The 26,297-nt window shown below is 44.7% G+C and overlaps 1 protein-coding gene across 2 annotated transcripts in view; it reads left to right on the forward strand.

Moving 5' to 3' along the window:
- LOC121548517 overlaps positions 1 to 26,297 on the forward strand; it is a 69,733-nt gene that overhangs the window by 18,004 nt on the left and 25,432 nt on the right. For both annotated transcript variants that reach the window (XM_041859973.2, XM_045215938.1), the window contains exons 4-8: positions 3,821 to 3,932; positions 5,025 to 5,086; positions 7,344 to 8,074; positions 9,350 to 9,491; positions 17,822 to 17,909. In XM_041859973.2, the coding sequence (XP_041715907.2) occupies positions 3,821 to 3,932; positions 5,025 to 5,086; positions 7,344 to 8,074; positions 9,350 to 9,491; positions 17,822 to 17,909 (1,135 nt within the window). The remainder of the gene's footprint in view (positions 1 to 3,820; positions 3,933 to 5,024; positions 5,087 to 7,343; positions 8,075 to 9,349; positions 9,492 to 17,821; positions 17,910 to 26,297) is intronic.

Genomic DNA, 26,297 nt, shown 5'->3' on the forward strand with positions numbered 1-26,297 from the left:
TTGAATGTGTTGCAAAAAGTACTGGTAACTAACTCACTGCATGACTCACTGCATGACTAAATACTGTTTCTGGCTACTTTTTCCATGCTGATGTTTCTTCCCCACAAAACATTTTGGTGCTCAGCATGTGGGTATCCCCATTAAAACCTTCAACGTTTGGAGGATTTATCAAAGAATATAACTACTCAAACTTCCATCAACTGTTACAGTGGCTACAAAAAGAGGAACATCAGTTTTCATTTTGTTTGAGATGCCTTTTTCTTATTTGTCAAGTTATTTTCCCAATGGAGCAGAGGCAGTGTGTGTTTCTGGAGGTGTATAGATGTATTATTTCCCATCAACACTGAAAGGCCGTATTGTGTTGGACCAACACAGCATTACCTGGATTGGAGACAGATTAAAGTACATTACACGCATTAAACTGAACGGTATGTGGGGAGATCACTGGCTGTGATTTGGACCTGAATCATATTAGTTGTGATTTATTTTTAGATGATTTAAACCTGCATTTGATAAAGAGCTCAACCATGAACGGAGTGAACACTAACGGCAACACTGATGCTGCTCAGGGGAAGGCCTCTTCCAACTCGTTCCTTGACAGATTCTCCACCGTCTTTACTCACCCAGACAGGTCAGAGTCCCAGCGGCCTGACGGCAAGACGGAGGTCCTGAAGTTCTTCCGGAATCTCTCAGACGAGAGCAAGACAGACACTTCCCCCGACACTTCTCCCGGGAACGTCTACAGCAGTCAGGAAGTTGATGAAGTCAATGGAAATGAGAGGACAGAAGGAAGGGATTCAAGTGCAGTAGGTGTGGTGCAGAAGAATGGAGAATCCACCACCACCACCACCACAGTTGTGCAACATGACAGCATGAATGAAACTCTGGGCCAGAGGACTGTAGAACCGAGGAACATGGACTCAGAGAAGGAAGAGGATGCAAACAGCAACTGTCTTGTCCAATCAGAAGACATAATTTCAGAGAAGAAGTCTCATTTAAGTATATATGATGAGTCAACAGACCAATCAGATGACTGCATTTCAGAAAGGCCGTCCCACTTACAAGGATATAGTGGGTCAACTGACCCTATTGAACAGAGAGTGACGATAAACAAACATAGGAACAGTTGGTCTTCAGAGAACTGCAGTATGGAGGAGCCTATAGACACACAGAATACCACAGACAGAGCCAATCAGGACATGAGAACTGACTGTCCCAGTACAGACAAGTTGGAATCAACAGACCAGCAAAGTCAGTGTGTGTCAACAGACAACCGTCATCAAGATATGGTCACAAACAATCATGATGAAGACAAAGTCAAGGAGACGAAGAACACAGAGGTGTCGACAGACAACTACAACAGGCTGGCCTGGTTAACAGACAGTGAAACCAATCCAAGAAGTTATCAGGAAACATGTACATATGATAACCAAGACTCACCTGCTGACAGCAAAGACTTACCTGCTGCTGATGTTGTAGCCAGAGACCTTGCTAACCTTTCTGCAGTAATGGAACCTGGCACTAGTACACGGCTACCTTCAAACACCAGAAAGCTGGTGATAACCATGACCAGGACTGAGCCTATATCTGATGACCAGCAGCATACAGCCTCTGAAACTGAGGGCCTGTTAGAGACTGGAGAGGCTGAAACTGAGAGCCTGTTAGTGGCTGGAGAGGCTGAAACTGAGAGCCTGTTAGAAGCTGGAGAGGCTGAAACTGAGAGCCTGTTAGAGGCTGAAGGGGCTGAAACTGAGAGCCTATTAGAAGCTGGAGAGGCTGAAACTGAGAGCCTGTTAGAGAGTGGAGAGGCTGAAACTGAGAGCCTGTTAGAGGCTGGAGACGCTGAAACTGAGAGCCTGTTAGAAGCTGGAGAGGCTGAAACTGAGAGCCTGTTAGAGTCTGGGGAGACTGTTAATGCACTGGCCGAGGAACTCCCTCACGCATCTGCTTCTGAGTCTGAGATCACAGCCCAGTCTACAGCCCAGTCCTCTCAGCCCTGCAGCCCCCTGGATGGAGCCCCAACCCCAGCACCAGCCAGCCCCCAGGATGGAGCCCCAACCCCAGCACCAGCCAGTCCCCAGGATGGAGCCCCAACCCCAGCACCAGCCAGTCCCCAGGATGGAGCCCCAACCCCAGTACCAGCCAGTCCCCAGGATGGAGCCCCAACCCCAGCATCAGCCAGTCCCCAGGATGGAGCCCCAACCCCAGCACCAGCCAGTCCCCAGGATGGAGCCCCAACCCCAGCCAGTCCCCAGGATGGAGCCCCAACCCCAGCACCAGCCAGTCCCCAGGATGGAGCCCCAACCCCAGCACCAGCCAGTCCCCAGGATGGAGCCCCAACCCCAGCACCAGCTAGTCCCCAGGATGGAGCCCCAACCCCAGCCAGTCCCCAGGATGGAGCCCCAACCCCAGCACCAGCCAGTCCCCAGGATGGAGCCCCAACCCCAGCCAGTCCCCAGGATGGAGCCCCAACCCCAGCACCAGCCAGTCCCCAGGATGGAGCCCCAACCCCAGCACCAGCCAGTCCCCAGGATGGGCTCCCAGCCTTAACCCCAGGTCCAACCATTGGCCCTCCTCCTGGCACTACCTCCACCAGAGCCACCTTCTCCCGCGGTTCCCCAGTGAACAAGCCCCTCCAGCTGCCTGCCTTGTTCAGTGGTCTGAGGATCCCAAAGAAGGAGGCGAAAGGGCCGGATCAGGACATATTGGGCAAGATCAGAACACCATCCCCATCAGGCCTGGGTGTGGACAAGCTTGTGAGGAGAAAGCTGAAGACAGCTCGCAGGAGGCAGGGGAGCTTCTTGGACCAGCTCTCCCAGTTCCTGAACCTGGAGAAGGATGTCAACAGTAAGACAGAGGAGTCTACAGGAGAGGACAGGAGGGAGTCTACAGGAGAGGACAGGAGGGAGTCTACAGGAGAGGAGAGGAGGGAGTCTACAGGAGAGGAGAGGAGGGAGTCTACAGGAGAGGACAGGCGGGAGTCTACAGGAGAGGACAGGAAGGAGTCAGAGCCTTCAGACGAGACCGAAGGAGTCAGAGTCGAACCTGAAGATGGGATGGAGGAGAAGGAGAAGACAGAACAGGAAGAGGGAGGAGAAGGGCAGAAAACAGGAGAAGAGAAAGAGACAGACCAGGACACAGAGAAAGAGAAGACTGAAGTTCTGTCTGTGATAGAGCCTCCGGAATCTTCAGAACCTTCAGAGACACTAGAACCATCAGAACCTTTAGAACCTCAGAAGCCTCCTCCCTCCAGTGCGGAGGTGGCGTTCGATGCCTTCAAGGCCTTCTTCATCCCCAGGCCCCTGAGGAGAGAGGGAGACAGGGAGGACCAGGAGGCAGTGAAGAGGAAGGCCTGGATATTTGAGAGAACCTCCAAGACTCCTGAAAAGAAAAACCTCACTGACTCAAAAGTATGCATCTGTGTTGTGTTATCTAGCTCTTTCTTTGCCTACTCTCTATCATGTGTTTTGCTGTATCTCTTTGACAATAATGTCACTTTTATCCAAAGCGACTTACGTGTCTCGTGTAGCTCAGTTGGTAGAGCATGGCGTTTGCAATGGCAGGGTTGTGGGTTCGATTCCCACGGGGGCCAGTATGAAAAAAATTATAATTATGCACTCACTAACTGTAAGTCGCTCTGGATAAGAGCGTCGGCTAAATGACTAAAATGTAAAATCAGAGTGTACACATACTGATTATATTAGTGAATGCCATGCAGGCATTTCATTACTCAGTGACGTCTGTAGTGAGTGCTCAATGCCTGATTTAAGAATGACTTTTTAATATCTTCCTAATGTTATGTTGCTGTCATCCCCCCCAGTCGGAGACGTGGACCCCAGGTGATGGAGAGGACCGGTCCACCCCAGGCCGTCTGCAGGCCATCTGGCCCCCGACTAAGGAGGAGAAGGTTGGGCTGAAATACACAGAAGCAGGTAATCTATTTTTAGAAAAACACATATTCGCTATGGCTGGAACGTTGCAGTAGCTTGAGGGATGTGGATATGTGTGTGAGATACCTCTGATTATATCACTTATTTAATGATGTCAAAGAGAGATTGTAGTTCTATGTACAGATCTCAAGTTAGGATTCAACCCTAGGCCTTGACCCGTGCGACCCATAATATAATAATATGCCATTTAGCAGACGCTTTTATCCAAAGCGACTTACAGTCATGTGTGCATACATTTTAACATATGGGTGGTCCCGGGGATTGAACCCACTACCCAGGCGTTACAAGCGCCATGCTCTACCAATTGAGCTACAGAGGGATCCCATGCAGCCAGCCAGGCCAGCTCCTTGCTGTGACTAACTGAGCTCTGTGGGTTATAGTATGAGAGAGAGAGAGAGAGAGAGAGAGAGAGAGAGAGAGAGAGAGAGAGAGAGAGAGAGAGAGAGGAGAGAGAGAGAGAGAGAGAGAGAGAGAGAGAGAGAGAGAGAGAGAGAGAGAGAGAGAGAGAGAGAGAGAGAGAGAGAGAGAGAGAGAGAGAGAGAGAGAGAGAGAGAGAGAGAGAGAGAGAGAGAGAGAGAGAGAGAGAGAGAGAGAGAGAGTCAATGTTTGCTCTGTGGTACATGTACAATACCATGGTCTAATGGTAAGGTAAATACTCCACCCTGTCCCTGTTACTGTCCACAGCAGCAGGCTTCTGCCTTGTCTCTAGATGACTAATGTCACAAGGGCATTGTTTTGGGACAGGGCTGTGTGTACAGTGGTGGCAGGAACTATTCCATTCACTTCTTAAATTCGTATGCCTCAGAAAACACATCAGATGTGTGTGTGTGTGTTTTGGCAGGGGCCACTCCTTGTGCACACACTCCTAAAAACACGCCTAAGCACCAGCTGTTTATCCTACCAAGAAAACACACATGCCAGGATTATCCAACTAACAGATACATCTATAAATGGCTTAAGTGTGATTAGGAATGGTGATCATATGAGAAGTAGAATACAGCAGAAACTTACTGTGGTTCAGTTGTGATAGTTTTGTTCTCGTTTATGTTGATGAGCTGTCTCTCTGTCCTCCAGAACACCAGGCAATCCTCCTGCAGCTGAAGAGAGAATGCAAAGAGGAAGTGGAGAAGATACAGGTCAGTAAAGCATAGTACTACACCTCCTTTGCTACCTGCGATTCTACAGTTGAAGTCGGAAGTTTACATATACTTTCTTGTTAACAAACTATAGTTTTGCCAAGTCGGTTAGGACATCTACTTTGTGCGTGACACAAGTCATTTTTCCAACGATTGTTTACAGACAGATTATTTCACTTATAATTCACTGTGTCACAATTCCAGTGGGTCAGAGGTTTACATACACTAAGTTGACTGTGCCTTTAAACAGCTTGGAAAATACCAGAAAATGATGTCATGGCTTTAGAAGCTTCTGATAGGCTAAGTGACATCATTTGAGTCAATTGGAGGTGTACCTGTGGATGTATTTCAAGGCCTACCTTCAAACTCAGTGCCTCTTTGCTTGACATCATGGGAAAATCAACAGAAATCAGCCAAGACCTCAGAAAAAAAATTGTAGACCTCCACAAGTCTGGTTCATCCTTGGGAGCAATTTCCAAACGCCTGAAGGTACCACGTTCATCTGTACAAACAATAGTACGCAAGTATAAACACCATGGGACCATACAGCCGTCATATCGCTCAGGAAGGAGACGCGTTCTGTCTCCTAGAGAATAACATACTTTGGTGCGAAAAGTGCAAATCAATCCCAAAACAACAGCAAAGGACCTTGTGAAGATGCTGGAGGAAACAGGTACAAAATTATATATATCCACAGTAAAACAAGTCCTATATCGACATAACCTGAAAGGCTGCTCAGCAAGGAAGAAGCCACTGCTCCAAAACCGCCATAAAAAAAACCAGACTACGGTTTGCAACTGAACATGGGGACAAAGATCGTACTTTTTGGAGAAATGTCCTCTAGTCTGATCAAACTTAAATAGAACTGTTTGGCCATAATGACCATTGTTATGTTTGGAGGAAAAAGGGGAAAGCTTGCAAGCCGAAGAACACCATCCCAACCGGGGGTGGCAGCATCATGCTGTGGGGGTGCTTTGCTGCAGGAGGGACTGGTGCACTTCACAGAATAGATGGCATCATGAGGAAGGAAAATTATGTGGATATATTGAAGCAACATCTCAAGACATCAGTCAGGAAATTAAAGCTTGGTCGCAAATGGGTCTTCCAAATAGACAATGACCCCAAGCATACATCCAAAGTTGTGGCAAAATCCTATAGAAAGTTTGTGGGCAGAACTGAAAAAGTGTGTGCGAGCAAGGAGGCGTACAAACCTTACTCAGTTACACCAGCTCTGTCGGGAGGAATGGGCCAAAATTCTCCCAACTTATTGTGGGAAGCTTGTGGAAAGCTACCCGAAACGTTTGACCCAAGTTAAACAATTTAAAGGCAATGCTACCAAATACTAATTGAGTGTATGTAAACTTCTGACCCACTGGGAATGTGATGAAAGAAATTAAAGCTGAAATAAATCATTCTCTCTACTATTATTCTGACATTTCACATTCTTAAAATAAAGTGGTGATCCTAACTGACCTAAGACAGGGAATTTTTTTTACTAGGATTAAATGTCAGGAATTGTGAAAAACTGAGTTTAAATGTATTTGGCTAAGGTATATGTAAACTTCCCGACTTCAACTGTATATACTGTATTCTATAATATTCTACTGTATCTTAGTCTATGCCACTTTGTCATTGCTTGTCCATATATGTATTCTTAAATTCCATTCCTTACTTAGATTTGTGTGTATTGGGTATATGTTGTGAAATTGTTAGATATTACTTGTTAGATATTACTGCACTGTCGGAGCTAGAAGCACAAACATTTCGCTACACCCGCAATAACATCTGCTAAACACGTGTATGTGAACAATAAAAATTGATTTGAACTGTTCTTGCACTTCCTGAACATAATAGACAAACATGAGTCAAATGAGTTGCCTAACCCTAACACAACCCTAACACAACACTAACCCTAAAACAACCCTAACACAACCCTAACCCTAAAGCAACCCTAACAGAACCCTAACCTTAACACAACGCAAACTCAAAAACAACCCTAACCCTAAAACAACACAACCCTAACCCTAAAACAACCCTAACACAACCCTAATCCTTAAACAACCCTAACACAACCCTAACATAACCCTAACCCTAAAACAACCCTAACACAACCCTAACAGAACCCTAACCCTTAAACAACCCTAACACAACCCTAACCCTAAAACAACCCTAACACAACCCTAACCCTAAAACAACCCTAACACAACCCTAACCCTAAAACAACCCTAACCTTAACCTGCCATGAATATGATTGCAGGAGGACCATAGGAAGCAGATGCGCCAACTGAGAGGGGACAATGAGGAGTGTGTATCCCGTCTGGAGGTCACGTTGGCCAGGCTACAAAGCGACTTGGCCCTGGGTGCCCACCACCGCCGTGGAGACCTCCGAGACGTGGCCGTATCCACGGGAGACGACCTCTCATCCCGGGACTTCCGCACTGTGTGCGTCCAGACGGGCCGCCAGACCTTCCTCAGGACCCCCCAGGATGAGGAGGGGGGTATCAGGCCATATCTGAGCCCCCAACCCCCCCTCTACCTGCCTAAGAGACTGGACCTGGCTTCTATCAGTCTAAATCAGTCTGGACAGGCTACCTCTCCCTCTTCTCCCTCCTCTTCCCCCGTTCTTCTCCCTCCACCTCCTCCTCCTCCACCTGCTCCTCCACTCCCACTGTCCCAACCACCTGTACCTCATCAATGGTTATTATCAGGCAACCTAGCCCCACTTCCCCCTCCTCCTCTTCCTCCTCCTCTTCCTCCTCCTCTTCCTCCTCCTCTTCCTTACCTTCCTGCTCTAACCCAGACCCAGGGACTCGACGGCCCCCCTCCACCCCCACCCCCTCCACCAGGCTGTGGCCCCCCACCACCTCCCCCTCCAGGGGGTCTGACCTTAGGTACCATGCTAGATAAACCCCACAGGAAGCCGGCTGTGGAACCAGCCTGCCCCATGAAACCTCTCTACTGGACCAGGATACAGATACAGGACAACAAGTAGGTGTTAAAACTAACAATTAATTAAATTAAATATTTTATACATTTCTTTGTGTGAAACATTTGTAAATATTTTTTTTTTATCTGTCTGCCCAGGAAGTACCGATGAAAACTAGCCAGCTGGCTAAATCTGGCACATTTACAGAAATTAATTGATGTGCATTGTCCCTGTCAAATTAATAAATCAATCAGTCAATCAATCAAATGTATTTATAAAGCCCTTTTACATCAGCAGTTGTCACAAAGCTTTACAGTAACCCGGTCTAGATGTGATCTCTTAAACTGGTCCCATATCTATTTGTGCTGAAGGCCTATAGATAACTGTCATGCCAAACAGACCTAGGACCAGGCTAGCAATCTCAAACTATTTTGTTCAACCACTTTTCCGTTCCTGTTAAACGTTTTCATTCCTTGTGGGATATGGGTCCATTAACAAATCGCTTCCACCCCAATCTTTTTCTAAGTTTGTCTCATAAGAGCCTGGTTTAAAAGGCTGTACACTAGACAATTTAGTGTGGTCTGCGTGACAGTTACCAGTAACACACCAGGCATTGTGGGGTCCATCTCTCTACTGTTGTACTGTAAACTGATACCTTGTGAACATAATTGTTTCCACTCACAGCTCTCCTTCCAGCCAATGTAGTCCACCACAGCCTGCAATGTTATGTGTGTGGCTCTGTTAAATTGCTCTAGCTTAACACCAACATCCTCTCTGGATGGTGTTTTATCCTGGTGGTGATTGCCAGAGAGAAAGGAAGAGAGAAAATAGCCCAAAATGACACTCAAACCCCACTGTCTATTTTTTTTATTTTACCTTTATTTAACTAGGCAAGTCAGTTAAGAACAAATTCTTATTTACAATGACGGCCTACACCGGCCAAACCCGGACGACGCTGGGCCAATTGTGCGCCGCCCTATGGGACTCCCAATCACAGCCGGTTGTGATACAGCCTGGAATCGAACCAGGGGGTCTGTAGTGCCTTAGACCGCTGCACCACTCGGGAATTGATCTAGTCATATATATATTTTTCTCTCTCTCTCTCTCTCTCTCTCTCTCTCTCTCTCTCTCTCTCTCTCTCTCTCTCTCTCTCTCTCTCTCTCTCTCTCTCTCTCTCTCTCTCTCTCTCTCTCTCTCTCTCTCTCTCTCTCTCTCTCTCTCTCTCTCTCTCTCTCTCTCTCTCTTCTCTCTCTTCTCTCTCTTCTCTCTCTTCTCTCTCTTCTCTCTCTCTTCTCTCTCTCCCTTCCATTTACCCCCCCTCTCTTCTCCTTTCCCAGTAAAGACACATTGTGGAGCTCTCTTGAGGAACCAGACATCATCAACACCACAGAGTTTGAAGACTTGTTCTCCAAGACCACCATACAAACCAAGAGAAAACCTCTGGCAGAGGCTTATGAGAAGAAAGCCAAGGACAAAAAGGTACGGTAGACTGTATGTAGCCCAATACAGGGTAGCAATGTGTCTATGTTCCACTAGAGGGCAGTGGTGTCTGAGGATTAAACATACCAGCCTGGGACATTCAGTACATCTAGCTGGAACTATAGTTTTACTCAAAATATTCTGCATTTTTGTATTGTCGGAGGCCAAGAGTGTCTGCATTTGCTATTGGAATGGACATGATACCCCTGCATGTAGACATATAGCTGGAATGGACATGATACCCCTGCATGGTTGTTTGAAAATGAGTTGATGAAGTCCCCATGGTCATCTATCTATAGTCAGCCATGATGAAGTCCCCATGGTCATCTATCTATAGTCAGCCAAGATAAATGATGAAGTCCCCATGGTCATCTATCTATAGTCAGCCATGATGAAGTCCCCATGGTCATCTATCTATAGTCAGCCAAGATACATGATGAAGTCCCCATGGTCATCTATCTATAGTCAGCCAAGATGAAGTCCCCATGGTCATCTATCTATAGTCAGCCAATATGAAGTCTCCATGGTCATCTATCTATAGTCAGCCAAGATGAAGTCCCCATGGCCATCTATAGTCAGCCAAGATGAAGTCTTCATGGTCATCTATCTATAGTCAGCCAATATGAAGTCCCCATGGTCATCTATAGTCAGCCAAGATACATTATGAAGTCTTCATGGTCATCTATCTATAGTCAGCCAATATGAAGTCCCCATGGTCATCTATAGTCAGCCAAGATGAAGTCCCCATGGTCATCTATCTATAGTCAGCCAAGATAAATGATGAATTCCCCATGGTCATCTATCTATAGTCAGCCAAGATACATGATGAAGTCCCCATGGTCATCTATCTATAGTCAGCCAAGATAAATGATGAAGTCCCCATGGTCATCTATCTATAGTCAGCCAAGATAAATGATGAAGTCCCCATGGTCATCTATCTATAGTCAGCCAAGATACATGATGAAGTCCCCATGGTCATCTATCTATAGTCAGCCAAGATGAAGTCCCCATGGTCATCTATAGTCAGCCAAGATGAAGTCCCCATGGTCATCTATCTATAGTCAGCCAAGATACATGATGAAGTCCCCATGGTCATCTATCTATAGTCAGCCAAGATAAATGATGAAGTCCCCATGGTCATCTATCTATAGTCAGCCAAGATACATGATGAAGTCCTCATGGTCATCTATCTATAGTCAGTCATGATGAAGTCTCCATGGTCATCTATCTATAGTCAGCCAAGATACATGATGAAGTCCCCATGGTCATCTATCTATAGTCAGCCAAGATGAAGTCCCCATGGTCATCTATCTATAGTCAGCCAATATGAAGTCCCCATGGCCATCTATCTATAGTCAGCCAAGATGAAGTCCCCATGGTCATCTATCTATAGTCAGCCAAGATACATGATGAAGTCCCAATGGTCATCTATCTATAGTCAGCCAATATGAAGTCCCCATGGCCATCTATAGTCAGCCAAGATGAAGTCTTCATGGTCATCTATAGTCAGCCAATATGAAGTCCCCATGGCCATCTATAGTCAGCCAATATGAAGTCCCCATGGTCATCTATCTATAGTCAGCCAAGATGAAGTCCCCATGGTCATCTATCTATAGTCAGCCAATATGAAGTCCCCATGGCCATCTATCTATAGTCAGCCAATATGAAGTCCCCATGGTCATCTATCTATAGTCAGCCAAGATACATGATGAAGTCCCCATGGTCATCTATCTATAGTCAGCCAAGATGAAGTCTCCATGGTCATCTATAGTCAGCCAATATGAAGTCTCCATGGTCATCTATAGTCAGCCAAGATGAAGTCCCCATGGTCATCTATCTATAGTCAGCCAAGATACATGATGAAGTCCCCATGGTCATCTATCTATAGTCAGCCAAGATGAAGTCCCCATGGTCATCTATCTATAGTCAGCCAAGATACATGATGAAGTCCCCATGGTCATCTATCTATAGTCAGCCAAGATACATGATGAAGTCCCCATGGTCATCTATCTATAGTCAGCCAAGATACATGATGAAGTCTCCATGGTCATCTATCTATAGTCAGCCAAGATACATGATGAAGTCCCCATGGTCATCTATAGTCAGCCAAGATGAAGTCTCCATGGTCATCTATAGTCAGCCAAGATGAAGTCTTCATGGTCATCTATCTATCGTCAGCCAAGATGAAGTCCCCATGGTCATCTATAGTCAGCCAAGATACATGATGAAGTCTCCATGGTCATCTATCTATCGTCAGCCAAGATGAAGTCCCCATGGTCATCTATAGTCAGCCAAGATACATGATGAAGTCTCCATGGTCATCTATCTATAGACAGCCAAGATGAAGTCCCCATGGTCATCTATCTATAGTCAGCCATGATGAAGTCTCCATGGTCATCTATCTATAGTCAGCCAAGATACATGATGAAGTCCCCATGGTCATCTATCTATAGTCAGCCAAGATACATGATGAAGTCCCCATGGTCATCTATCTATAGTCAGCCAAGATGAAGTCCCCATGGTCATCTATCTATAGTCAGCCAATATGAAGTCCCCATGGCCATCTATCTATAGTCAGCCAAGATGAAGTCCCCATGGTCATCTATCTATAGTCAGCCAAGATACATGATGAAGTCCCAATGGTCATCTATCTATAGTCAGCCAATATGAAGTCCCCATGGCCATCTATAGTCAGCCAAGATGAAGTCTTCATGGTCATCTATCTATAGTCAGCCAATATGAAGTCCCCATGGTCATCTATAGTCAGCCAAGATGAAGTCCCCATGGTCATCTATCTATAGTCAGCCATGATGAAGTCTCCATGGTCATCTATCTATAGTCAGCCAAGATACATGATGAAGTCCCCATGGTCATCTATCTATAGTCAGCCAAGATAAATGATGAAGTCCCCATGGTCATCTATCTATAGTCAGCCAAGATAAATGATGAAGTCCCCATGGTCATCTATCTATAGTCAGCCAAGATACATGATGAAGTCCTCATGGTCATCTATCTATAGTCAGTCATGATGAAGTCTCCATGGTCATCTATCTATAGTCAGCCAAGATACATGATGAAGTCCCCATGGTCATCTATCTATAGTCAGCCAAGATGAAATCCCCATGGTCATCTATCTATAGTCAGCCAAGATACATGATGAAGTCCCCATGGTCATCTATCTATAGTCAGCCAAGATACATGATGAAGTCCCCATGGTCATCTATCTATAGTCAGCCAAGATGAAGTCCCCATGGTCATCTATCTATAGTCAGCCAATATGAAGTCCCCATGGCCATCTATCTATAGTCAGCCAAGATGAAGTCCCCATGGTCATCTATCTATAGTCAGCCAAGATACATGATGAAGTCCCAATGGTCATCTATCTATAGTCAGCCAATATGAAGTCCCCATGGCCATCTATAGTCAGCCAAGATGAAGTCTTCATGGTCATCTATCTATAGTCAGCCAATATGAAGTCCCCATGGTCATCTATAGTCAGCCAAGATGAAGTCCCCATGGTCATCTATCTATAGTCAGCCATGATGAAGTCTCCATGGTCATCTATCTATAGTCAGCCAAGATACATGATGAAGTCCCCATGGTCATCTATCTATAGTCAGCCAAGATAAATGATGAAGTCCCCATGGTCATCTATCTATAGTCAGCCAAGATGAAGTCCCCATGGTCATCTATCTATAGTTAGCCAATATGAAGTCCCCATGGCCATCTATCTATAGTCAGCCAATATGAAGTCCCCATGGTCATCTATCTATAGTCAGCCAAGATACATGATGAAGTCCCCATGGTCATCTATCTATAGTCAGCCAAGATGAAGTCCCCATGGTCATCTATCTATAGTCAGCCAATATGAAGTCTCCATGGTCATCTATAGTCAGCCAAGATGAAGTCTCCATGGTCATCTATCTATAGTCAGCCAAGATGAAGTCTCCATGGTCATCTATCTATAGTCAGCCATGATGAAGTCCCCATGGCCATCTATCTATAGTCAGCCATGATGAAGTCTCCATGGTCATCTATCTATAGTCAGCCAAGATACATGATGAAGTCCCCATGGTCATCTATCTATAGTCAGCCATGATGAAGTCTCCATGGTCATCCATCTATAGTCAGCCAAGATACATGATGAAGTCCCCATGGTCATCTATCTATAGTCAGCCAAGATGAAGTCTCCATGGTCATCTATCTATAGTCAGCCAAGATACATGATGAAGTCCCCATGGTCATCTATCTATAGTCAGCCAAGATACATGATGAAGTCCCCATGGTCATCTATCTATAGTCAGCCAAGATACATGATGAAGTCCCCATGGTCATCTATCTATAGTCAGCCAAGATACATGATGAAGTCCCCATGGTCATCTATCTATAGTCAGCCAAGATACATGATGAAGTCCCCATGGTCATCTATAGTCAGCCAAGATGAAGTCTCCATGGTCATCTATAGTCAGCCAAGATGAAGTCTCCATGGTCATCTATAGTCAGCCAAGATGAAGTCCCCATGGTCATCTATCTATAGTCAGCCAAGATACATGATGAAGTCTCCATGGTCATCTATCTATCGTCAGCCAAGATGAAGTCCCCATGGTCATCTATAGTCAGCCAAGATACATGATGAAGTCTCCATGGTCATCTATCTATAGACAGCCAAGATGAAGTCCCCATGGTCATCTATAGTCAGCCAAGATGAAGTCCCCATGGTCATCTATCTATAGTCAGCCATGATGAAGTCTCCATGGTCATCTATCTATAGTCAGCCAAGATACATGATGAAGTCCCCATGGTCATCTATCTATAGTCAGCCAAGATACATGATGAAGTCCCCATGGTCATCTATCTATAGTCAGCCAAGATGAAGTCCCCATGGTCATCTATCTATAGTCAGCCAATATGAAGTCCCCATGGCCATCTATCTATAGTCAGCCAAGATGAAGTCCCCATGGTCATCTATCTATAGTCAGCCAAGATACATGATGAAGTCCCAATGGTCATCTATCTATAGTCAGCCAATATGAAGTCCCCATGGCCATCTATAGTCAGCCAAGATGAAGTCTTCATGGTTATCTATCTATAGTCAGCCAATATGAAGTCCCCATGGTCATCTATAGTCAGCCAAGATGAAGTCCCCATGGTCATCTATCTATAGTCAGCCATGATGAAGTCTCCATGGTCATCTATCTATAGTCAGCCAAGATACATGATGAAGTCCCCATGGTCATCTATCTATAGTCAGCCAAGATACATGATGAAGTCCCCATGGTCATCTATCTATAGTCAGCCAAGATGAAGTCCCCATGGTCATCTATCTATAGTCAGCCAATATGAAGTCCCCATGGCCATCTATCTATAGTCAGCCAAGATGAAATCCCCATGGTCATCTATCTATAGTCAGCCAAGATACATGATGAAGTCCCCATGGTCATCTATCTATAGTCAGCCAAGATACATGATGAAGTCCCCATGGTCATCTATCTATAGTCAGCCAAGATGAAGTCCCCATGGTCATCTATCTATAGTCAGCCAATATGAAGTCCCCATGGCCATCTATCTATAGTCAGCCAAGATGAAGTCCCCATGGTCATCTATCTATAGTCAGCCAAGATACATGATGAAGTCCCAATGGTCATCTATCTATAGTCAGCCAATATGAAGTCCCCATGGCCATCTATAGTCAGCCAAGATGAAGTCTTCATGGTCATCTATCTATAGTCAGCCAATATGAAGTCCCCATGGTCATCTATAGTCAGCCAAGATGAAGTCCCCATGGTCATCTATCTATAGTCAGCCATGATGAAGTCTCCATGGTCATCTATCTATAGTCAGCCAAGATACATGATGAAGTCCCCATGGTCATCTATCTATAGTCAGCCAAGATAAATGATGAAGTCCCCATGGTCATCTATCTATAGTCAGCCAAGATGAAGTCCCCATGGTCATCTATCTATAGTTAGCCAATATGAAGTCCCCATGGCCATCTATCTATAGTCAGCCAATATGAAGTCCCCATGGTCATCTATCTATAGTCAGCCAAGATACATGATGAAGTCCCCATGGTCATCTATCTATAGTCAGCCAAGATGAAGTCCCCATGGTCATCTATCTATAGTTAGCCAATATGAAGTCCCCATGGCCATCTATCTATAGTCAGCCAATATGAAGTCCCCATGGTCATCTATCTATAGTCAGCCAAGATACATGATGAAGTCCCCATGGTCATCTATCTATAGTCAGCCAATATGAAGTCTCCATGGTCATCTATAGTCAGCCAAGATGAAGTCTCCATGGTCATCTATCTATAGTCAGCCAAGATACATGATGAAGTCCCCATGGTCATCTATCTATAGTCAGCCAAGATACATGATGAAGTCCCCATGGTCATCTATCTATAGTCAGCCAAGATACATGATGAAGTCCCCATGGTCATCTATCTATAGTCAGCCAAGATGAAGTCTCCATGGTCATCTATCTATAGTCAGCCAAGATACATGATGAAGTCCCCATGGTCATCTATCTATAGTCAGCCAAGATACATGATGAAGTCCCCATGGTCATCTATCTATAGTCAGCCAAGATACATGATGAAGTCCCCATGGTCATCTATCTATAGTCAGCCAAGATACATGATGAAGTCCCCATGGTCATCTATCTATAGTCAGCCAAGATACATGATGAAGTCTCCATGGTCATCTATCTATAGTCAGCCAAGATGAAGTCTCCATGGTCATCTATCTATAGACAGCCATGATGAAGTCCCCATGGCCATCTATCTATAGTCAGCCATGATGAAGTCTCCATGGTCATCTATCTATAGTCAGCCAAGATACATGATGAAGTCCCCATGGTCATCTATCTATAGTCAGCCAAGATACATGATGAAGTCCCCATGGTCATCTATCTATAGTCAGCCAAGATGAAGTCCCCATGGTCATCTATCTATAGTCAGCCAATATGAAGTCCCCATGGCCATCTATCTATAGTCAGCCAAGATGAAGTCCCCATGGTCATCTATCTATAGTCAGCCAAGATACATGATGAAGTCCCAATGGTCATCTATCTATAGTCAGCCAATATGAAGTCCCCATGGCCATCTATAGTCAGCCAAGATGAAGTCTTCATGGTCATCTATCTATAGTCAGCCAATATGAAGTCCCCATGGTCATCTATAGTCAGCCAAGATGAAGTCCCCATGGTCATCTATCTATAGTCAGCCATGATGAAGTCTCCATGGTCATCTATCTATAGTCAGCCAAGATACATGATGAAGTCCCCATGGTCATCTATCTATAGTCAGCCAAGATAAATGATGAAGTCCCCATGGTCATCTATCTATAGTCAGCCAATATGAAGTCCCCATGGTCATCTATCTATAGTCAGCCAATATGAAGTCCCCATGGCCATCTATCTATAGTCAGCCAATATGAAGTCCCCATGGTCATCTATCTATAGTCAGCCAAGATACATGATGAAGTCCCCATGGTCATCTATCTATAGTCAGCCAATATGAAGTATCCATGGTCATCTATAGTCAGCCAAGATGAAGTCTCCATGGTCATCTATCTATAGTCAGCCAAGATGAAGTCCCCATGGTCATCTATCTATAGTCAGCCAAGATACATGATGAAGTCCCCATGGTCATCTATCTATAGTCAGCCATGATGAAGTCTCCATGGTCATCCATCTATAGTCAGCCAAGATACATGATGAAGTCCCCATGGTCATCTATCTATAGTCAGCCAAGATGAAGTCTCCATGGTCATCTATCTATAGTCAGCCAAGATACATGATGAAGTCCCCATGGTCATCTATCTGTAGTCAGCCAAGATACATGATGAAGACCCCATGGTCATCTATCTATAGAAATTGAGAGAAGAGAGAGAGAGAGAGAGAGAGAGAGAGAGAGAGAGAGAGAGAGAGAGAGAGAGGGGGAGCGAAGAGAGAGAGAAAGAGAGGGGGAGATAAGAGAAAGAGAGAGGGGGAGAGAAGAGAGAGGGGGGAGAGAAGAGAGAGCGAGAGGTTCTGCTCTCCATTAATTATCAACGCCTCTATTAGTTTTCCATTAGTCCAGCTCCCTTCCTCTTACCTCATCTGATGGTCAGCTGTGCTCCACTGTTGTCATGGTCACTGTGTTGTCCTCCTCTCCCTGGTCAGATCATTAAGCTGTTGGATGGGAAGACTAATAGCTGACCCTGTGTCAGTTTTCTCTCTTCCTCCATCAGATCATTAAGCTGCTAGAAGGGAAGACAAATATCTGACCCTGTGTCAGTGGTTAGAGGCAACTTCTACTCACACAGTTTTCTCTCCTCCTCCATCAGATCATTAAACTGCTGGATGGGAAGCGTTCACAGGCTGTAGGGATACTCATCTCTAGTCTGCACCTGGAGATGAAGGACATAGAGCAAGGTGAGTGACACACACCTCTGGGATTATTAGGTGAATCAGATTAGGTGAACCTTGATTAGGTGAATCGTGAGAGCTAATTCAGGGCTACAACAAAATCGTGAAAAGTCTGGGGTCCCCGGAGATGAGGATTGAAAACCGCTGGCAATAAACTGTACATCTAACATCATCTCTGAAAAGAAGGGTGCATATATACTGTCTTTTTAAATGTAATCTTGACATTCAACGGAGGCTTTTATCCAAAGTTATTACATAACTAGTAGCTAAATGCCTATGTAGGACCAGAACCAACAACTTCATCTAAGATAGTCTGGCGCGATTTACAGTTTACACATACAGTATATTCAATATTTGTGGCCAACGTAGGACTCAAACCCACAACTCAAGAACTACCCACTGGGCACACCACGTCATTTCAACGTGGATAATTGGGTAATATTTGGATGAGACGTTGATCAATGAGATTACGACCTATATTCACCCATTCAAAAAGACCACCAAAAGTACAGTGGCTTGCAAAAGTATTCACCCCCCTTGGCATTTTTCCTATTTTGTTGCCTTAAAACCTGGAATTAAAATGGATTTTGTATCATTTGATTTCCACAATATGCCTACCACTTTGAAGATGCAAAATATTTGTTATTGTGAAACAAACAAGAAATAAGACAAAAAAACTGAAAACGTGAGCGTGCATAACTATTCAATACTTTGTAGAGCCACCTTTTGCAGCAATTACAGCTCCAAGTCTCTTGGGGTATGTCTCTATAAGCTTGGCACATCTAGCCACTGCGATTTTTGCCCATTCTTCAAGGCAAAACTACTCCAGCTCCTTCAAGTTGGATGGGTTCCGCTGGTGTACAGCAATCTTTAAGTCATACCACAATTGGATTGTGGTCTGGGCTTTGACTAGGCCATTCCAAGACATTAAAATGTTTCCCCTTAAACCACTCAAGTGTTGCTTTAGCAGTATGCTTAGGGTCATTGTCCTGCTGGAAGGTGAACCTCCGTCCCAGTTTCAAATCTCTGGAAGACTGAAATAGGTTTCCCTCAAGAATGTCCCTGTATTTAGCGCCATCCATCATTCCTTCAATTCTGACCAGTTTCCCAGTCCCTGCCGATGAAAAACATCCCCACAGCATGATGCTGTCACCACCATGCTTCACTGTGGGGATGGTGTTCTCGGGGTGATGAGAGGTGTTGGGTTTGCGCCAGACATAGCGTTTTCCTTGATGGCCAAAAAGCTAAATTTTAGTCTCATCTGACCAGAGTACCTTCTTCCATATGTTTGGGGAGTCTCCCACATGCCTTTTGGTGAACACCAAACATGTTTGCTTATTTTTTTCTTTAAGCAATGGCTTTTTTCTGGCCACTCTTCCGTAAAGCCCAGCTCTGTGGACAGATACTCCAATCTCCACTGTGGAGCTTTGCAGCTCCTTCAGGGTTATCTTTGGTCTCTTTGTTGCCTCTCTGATTAATGCCCTCCTTGCCTGGTCTGTGAGTTTTGGTGGGCGGCCCTCTCTTGGCAGGTTTGTAGCCATATTCTTTCAATTTTTTAATAATGGATTTAATGGTGCTCCGTGGGATGTTCAAAGTTTCTGATATTTTTTTATAACCCAACCCTGATTTGTATTTCTCCACAACTTTTTCCCTGACCTGTTTGGAGAGATCCTTGGTCTTCATGGTGTCGCTTGCTTGGTGGTGCTCCTTGCTTAGTGGTGTTGCAGACTCTGGGGCCTTTCAGAACAGGTGTATATATACTGAGATTATGTGACAGATCATGTGACACTTAGATTGCACACAGGTGGATTTATTTAACTAATTATGTGACTTCTGAAGGTAATTGGTTGCACCAGATCTTATTTAGGGGCTTCATAGCAAAGGGGGTGAATACATTTGCATGCACCTCTTTTCCGATATTTTTTTTAAATAATTTTTTTAAACAAGTTATTTTTTTCATTTCACTTCACCAATTTGGACTATTGTGTGTATGTCCATTAAATGAAATCCAAATGAAAATCCATTTAATTTACAGGTTGTAATGCAACAAAATAGGAAGAACGCCAAGGGGGATGAATACTTTTTGCAAGGCACTGTAAATTGAATTTCAAATGTGTTTTCACTATGCTTTCAACCATCTAAAAGCACAACGAAATTCCAATGGAAAAACAATTTTTGGTTTATGTCTATAACTGCGCTTTCAAGCATTTTAAAGCACAGCAAAGTTTAAATGGGAATACAATGTCAGATATTTTGTTTATTTATACAACAGAGTAGACCCTTCCTGCAGTCAAATTACCAAATCTCCCTCTAGTGGCCTCATGGGTGGAATGTTATTAATATTATTCATAATTTCATAATTCTTAAACATTATAAAAAATGTACAACCGCTGAAAATCCGCTGTTTCTATGTGATGTATATACAGTGGGGAGATGAGAGAGGCCTGTAATTTTCATCATAGGTACACGTCAACTATGACAAACAAATTGAGATTTTTTTTCCAGAAAATCACATTGTAGGATTTTTAATGAATTTATTTGCAAATTATGGTGGAGAATAAGTATTTGGTCACCTACAAACAAGCAAGATTTCTGGCTCTCACAGACCTGTAACTTCTTCTTTAAGAGGCTCCTCTGTCCTCCACTCGTTACCTGTATTAATGGCACCTGTTTGAACTTGTTATCAGTATAAAAGACACCTGTCCACAACCTCAAACAGTCACACTCCAAACTCCACTATGGCCAAGACCAAAGAGCTGTCAAAGGACACCAGAAACAAAATTGTAGACCTGCACCAGGCTGGGAAGACTGAATCTGCAATAGGTAAGCAGCTTGGTTTGAAGCAATCAACTGTGGGAGCAATTATTAGGAAATGGAAGACATACAAGACCACTGATAATCTCCCTCGATCTGGGGCTCCACGCAAGATCTCACCCCGTGGGGTCAAAATGATCACAAGAACGGTGAGCAAAAATCCCAGAACCACACGGGGGGACCTAGTGAATGACCTGCAGAGAGCTGGGACCAAAGTATCAAAGCCTACCATCAGTAACACACTACGCCGCCAGGGACTCAAATCCTGCAGTGCCAGACGTGTCCCCCTGCTTAAGTCAGTACATGTCCAGGCCCGTCTGAAGTTTGCTACAGTGCATTTGGATGATCCAGAAGAGGATTGGGAGAATGTCATATGGTCAGATGAAACCAAAATATAACTCTTTGATAAAAACTCAACTCGTCGTGTTTGGAGGACAAAGAATGCTGAGTTGCATCCAAAGAACACCATTCCTACTGTGAAGCATGGAGGTGGAAACATCATGCTTTGGGGCTGTTTTTCTGCAAAAGGACCAGGACGACTGATCCGTGTAAAGGAAAGAATGAATGGGGCCATGTATTGTGAGATTTTGAGTGAAAACCTCCTTCCATCAGCAAGGGCATTGAAGATGAAACGTGGCTGGGTCTTTCAGCATGACAATGATCCCAAACACACCGCCCGGGCAACGAAGGAGTGGCTTCGTGGAGTAGCCTAGCCAGTCTCCAGATCTCAACCCTATAGAAAATCTTTGGAGGGAGTTGAAAGTCTGTGTTGCCCAGCGACAGCCCCAAAACATTACTGCTCTAGAGGAGATCTGCATGGAGGAATGGGCCAAAATACCAGCAACAGTGTGTGAAAACCTTGTGAAGACTTACAGAAAACTTTTGACCTGTGTCATTGCCAACAGAGGGTATATAACAAAGTATTGAGAAACTTTTGTTATTGACCTAATACTTATTTTCCACCATAATTTGCAAATAAATTCATTAAAAATCCTACAATGTGATTTTCTGGATTTTTTTTTCTCATTTTGTCTGTCATAGTTGATGTGTACCTATGATGAAAATTACAGGCCTCTCTCATCTTTTTAAGTGGGAGAACATGCACAATTGGTGGCTGACTAAATACTTTTTTTCCCCATTGTAAAGTGTAATATTGGGATGCAAACTAAAAATGTAATATATTTCAACTCTATGTCTGACATGGTACAGGTGTCTTCTTGTTTTAAAGACCATAACCATGACCCTGATTTAGCCCACTGCAGTAAAAGGTTCATTAATATCACTGTGCTTCATCTATTAGCAGAACCAAATGACCTGGATTGCAGTTGAGATGACATTAAAAGTACATAAGGAGAACTTTATAGTTACAGTAACCTCAAAATGTGGCCATGGATGTGGTACTCATTTTAAGGTTAAATGTTACATTATTTTAGCCTTAACTTCAGGCTATTTACTGTATTTTCTAAAGTAATATTGAATTGTGTTTGGTTGACAATGCAACCAAATGTCAACATTTAAAGGAGATGTATCTACTGCTTGTATAGTTCCATCTTAGCCACTGGCTTAATCGCATTCTTTAACTTTAATCCAACATATAATTTGTTAAACTTTCGACAAGTTAATAGGCTATTTATTTTATTTCAAAAGTGATATTGAATTGTGTTTGGTTGTCAACGCAAACCAAATATCAACATTTGAAGGAGTTGTATCTTCTGCTTGGATAGTTCCATCTGTGCCACTGACTTAGTCTGGCAAACTTTAAATAAAGTTTGATTTGATTTAGTCATATTCTTTAACTTAGTTTTTTGTTTGAGATGAAGACGTGAATCCAACATATAAATTATTAATTTGTAGACAAACTGGAATTAAAGCCAGACTAAGTCAGTGGCACAGATGGAACTATCCAAGCAGAAGATACATCTCCTTCAAATGTTGATATTGGGTTGTGTTGACAACCAAACACAATTCAATATCACTAAATATAATTACATTTGAAATCAATCAGAGCTTGAAACCCTAGGCCAATTGTATTGTCTATTTTTAATGGAATTCTGGGTTAATTTGAAACAATAGCTGTTGATGACTTTGCAAATGCTATACAGTCGTGGTCAAAAGTTTTGAGAATGACACAAATATTAATTTTCACAAAGTCTGCTGCCTCAGTTTTTATGATGGCAATTTGCATATACTCCAGAATGTTATGAAGAGTGATCAGATGAATTGCAATTAATTGCAAAGTCCCTCTTTGCCATGAAAATTAACTTAATCCCCAAAAACATTTCCACTGCATTTCAGCCCTGCCACAAAAGGACCAGCTGACATCATGTCAGTGATTCTCTCGTTAACACAGGTGAGAGTGTTGACGAGGACAAGGCTGGAGCTCACTCTGTCATGCTGATTGAGTTAGAATAACAGACTGGAAGCTTTAAAAGGAGGGTGGTGCTTGAAATCATTGTTCTTCCTCTGTTAACCATGGTTACCTGCAAGGAAACACGTGCCGTCATCATTGCTTTGCACAAAAAGGGCTTCACAGGCAAGGATATTGCTGCTAGTAAGATTGCACCTAAATCAACCATTTATCGGATCATCAAGAACTTCAAGGAGAGAGGTTCAATTGTTGTGAAGAAGGCTTCAGGGCGCCCAAGAAAGTCCAGCAAGTGCCAGGACCGTCTCCTAAAGTTGATTCAGCTGCGGGATCGGGGCACCACCAGTGCAGAGCTTGCTCAGGAATGGCAGCAGGCAGGTGTGAGTGCATCTGCACGCACAGTGAGGCGAAGACTTTTGGAGGATGGCCTGGTGTCAAGAAGGGCAGCAAAGAAGCCACTTCTCTCCAGGAAAAAATCAGGGACAGACTGATATTCTGCAAAGGGTACAGGGGTTGGACTGCTGAGGACTGGGGTAAAGTCATTTTCTCTGATGAATCCCCTTTCCGATTGTTTAGGGAATCCGGAAAAAAGCTTGTCCGGAGAAGACAAGGTGAGCGCTACCATCAGTCCTGTGTCATGCCAACAGTAAAGCATCCTGAGACCATTCATGTGTGGGGATGCTTCTCAGCCAAGGGAGTGGGCTCACTCACAATTTTGCCTAAAAACACAGCCATGAATAAAGAATGGTACCAACATATCCTCCGAGAGCAACTTCTCCCAACCATCCAAGAACAGTTTGGTGACGAACAATGCCTTTTCCAGCATGATGGAGCACCTTGCCATAAGGCTCGGGGAACAAAACATTGAAATATTGGGTCCATGGCCAGGAAACTCCCCAGACCTTAATCCCATTGAGAACTTGTGGTCAATCAAGAGGCGGGTGGACAAACAAAAACCCACAAATTCTAACAAACTCTAATCATTGATTATGCAAGAATGGGCTGCCATCAGTCAGGATGTGGCCCAGAAGTTAATTGACAGCATGCCAGGGCGGATTGCAGAGGTCTTGAAAAAGAAGGGTCAACACTGCAAATATTGACTCTTTGCATAAACTTTTAATGTAATTGTCAATAAAAGCCTTTGACGCTTATGGAATGCTTGTAATTATACTTCAGTATACCATTTACATTTACATTTACGTCATTTAGCAGACGCTCTTATCCAGAGCGACTTACAAATTGGTGCATTCACCCTATAGGCAGTGGGATTTTTTTTTTGGGGGGTAGAAGGATTACTTTATCCTATCCCAGGTATTCCTTAAAGAGGTGAGGTTTCAAATGTCTCCGGAAGGTGGTGAGTGACTCCGCTGTCCTGGCGTCGTGAGGGAGCTTGTTCCACCATTGGGGTGCCAGAGCAGCGAACAGTTTTGACTGGGCTGAGCGGGAACTATGCTTCCGCAGAGGAAGGGGAGCCAGCAGGCCAGAGGTGGATGAACGCAATGCCCTCGTTTGGGTGTAGGGACTGATCAGAGCCTGAAGGTACGGAGGTGCCGTTCCCCTCACAGCTCCATAGGCAAGCACCATGGTCTTGTAACAGATGCGAGCTTCAACTGGAAGCCAGTGGAGTGTGCGGAGGAGCGGGGTGACGTGAGAGAACTTGGGAAGGTTGAACACCAGACGGGCTGTGGCATTCTGGATGAGTTGTAGGGATTTAATGGCACAGGCAGGGAGCCCAGCCAACAGCGAGTTGCAGTAATCCAGACTGGAGATGACAAGTGCCTGGATTAGGACCTGTGCCGCTTCCTGTGTAAGGCAGGGTCGTACTCTCCGAATGTTGTAGAGCATGAACCTGCAGGATCGGGTCACCGCCTTGATGTTAGCGGAGAACGACAGGGTGTTGTCCAGGGTCACGCCAAGGCTCTTCGCACTCTGGGAGGAGGACACAACGGAGTTGTCAACCGTGATGGCGAGATCATGGAACGGGCAGTCCTTCCCCGGGGAGGAAGAGCAGCTCCGTCTTGCCAGGGTTCAGCTTGAGGTGGTGATCCGTCATCCATACTGATATGTCTGCCAGACATGCAGAGATGCGATTCGCCACCTGGTTATCAGAAGGGGGAAAGGAGAAGATTAGTTGTGTATCGTCAGCGTAGCAATGATAGGAGAGGCCATGTGAGGATATGACAGAGCCAAGTGACTTGGTGTGTATAGGGAGAAAAGGAGAGGGCCTAGAACTGAGCCCTGGGGGACACCAGTGGTGAGAGCACGTGGTGCGGAGACAGCTTCTCGCCACGCCACTTGGTAGGAGCGACCGGTCAGGTAGGACGCAATCCAGGGAGTGAGCCGCGCCGGAGATGCCCAGCTCGGAGAGGGTGGAGAGGAGGATCTGATGGTTCACAGTATCAAAGGCAGCAGACAGGTCTAGAAGGACAAGAGCAGAGGAGAGAGAGTTAGCTTTAGCAGTGCGGAGAGCCTCCGTGACACAGAGAAGAGCAGTCTCAGTTGAATGACCAGTCCTGAAACCTGACTGGTTTGGATCAAGAAGGTAATTCTGAGAGAGATAGCAAGAGAGTTGGCTAAAGACGGCACGCTCAATAGTTTTGGAAAGAAAAGAAAGAAGGGATACTGGTCTGTAGTTGTTGACATCAGTGGGATCGAGTGTTGGTTTTTTGAGAAGGGGTGCAACTCTCGCTCTCTTGAAGACGGAAGGGACATAGCCAGCGGTCAAGGATGAGTTGATCAGCGAGGTGAGGTAGGGGAGAAGGTCACCGGAGATGGTCTGGAGAAGAGAGGAGGGGATGGGGTCAAGCGGGCAGGTTGTTGGGCGGCCTGCAGTCACAAGTCGCAAGATTTTATCTGGAGAGAGAGGGGAGAAAGAAGTCAAAGCATAGGGTAGGGCAGTGTGAGCAGGACCAGCAGTGTCATTAGACTTAACAAACGAGGATCGGATGTCGTCAACCTTCTTTTTCAAAGTGGTTGACGAAGTCATCCACAGAGAGGGAGGAGGGGGGGGAGGATTCAGCAGTGAGGAGAATGTGGCAAAGAGCTTCCTAGGGTTAGAGGCAGATGCTTGGAATTTAGAGTGGTAGAAAGTGGCCTTAGCAGCAGAAACAGATGAAGAAAATGTAGAGAGGAGGGAGTGAAAAGATGCCAGGTCGGCAGGGAGTTTAGTTTTCTTCCATTTCCGCTCAGCTGCCCGGAGCTCTGTTCTGTGAGCT

This window comes from Coregonus clupeaformis, unplaced genomic scaffold (assembly GCF_020615455.1).
Source record: "Coregonus clupeaformis isolate EN_2021a unplaced genomic scaffold, ASM2061545v1 scaf0561, whole genome shotgun sequence".
Classification (NCBI taxonomy): domain Eukaryota; kingdom Metazoa; phylum Chordata; class Actinopteri; order Salmoniformes; family Salmonidae; genus Coregonus; species Coregonus clupeaformis.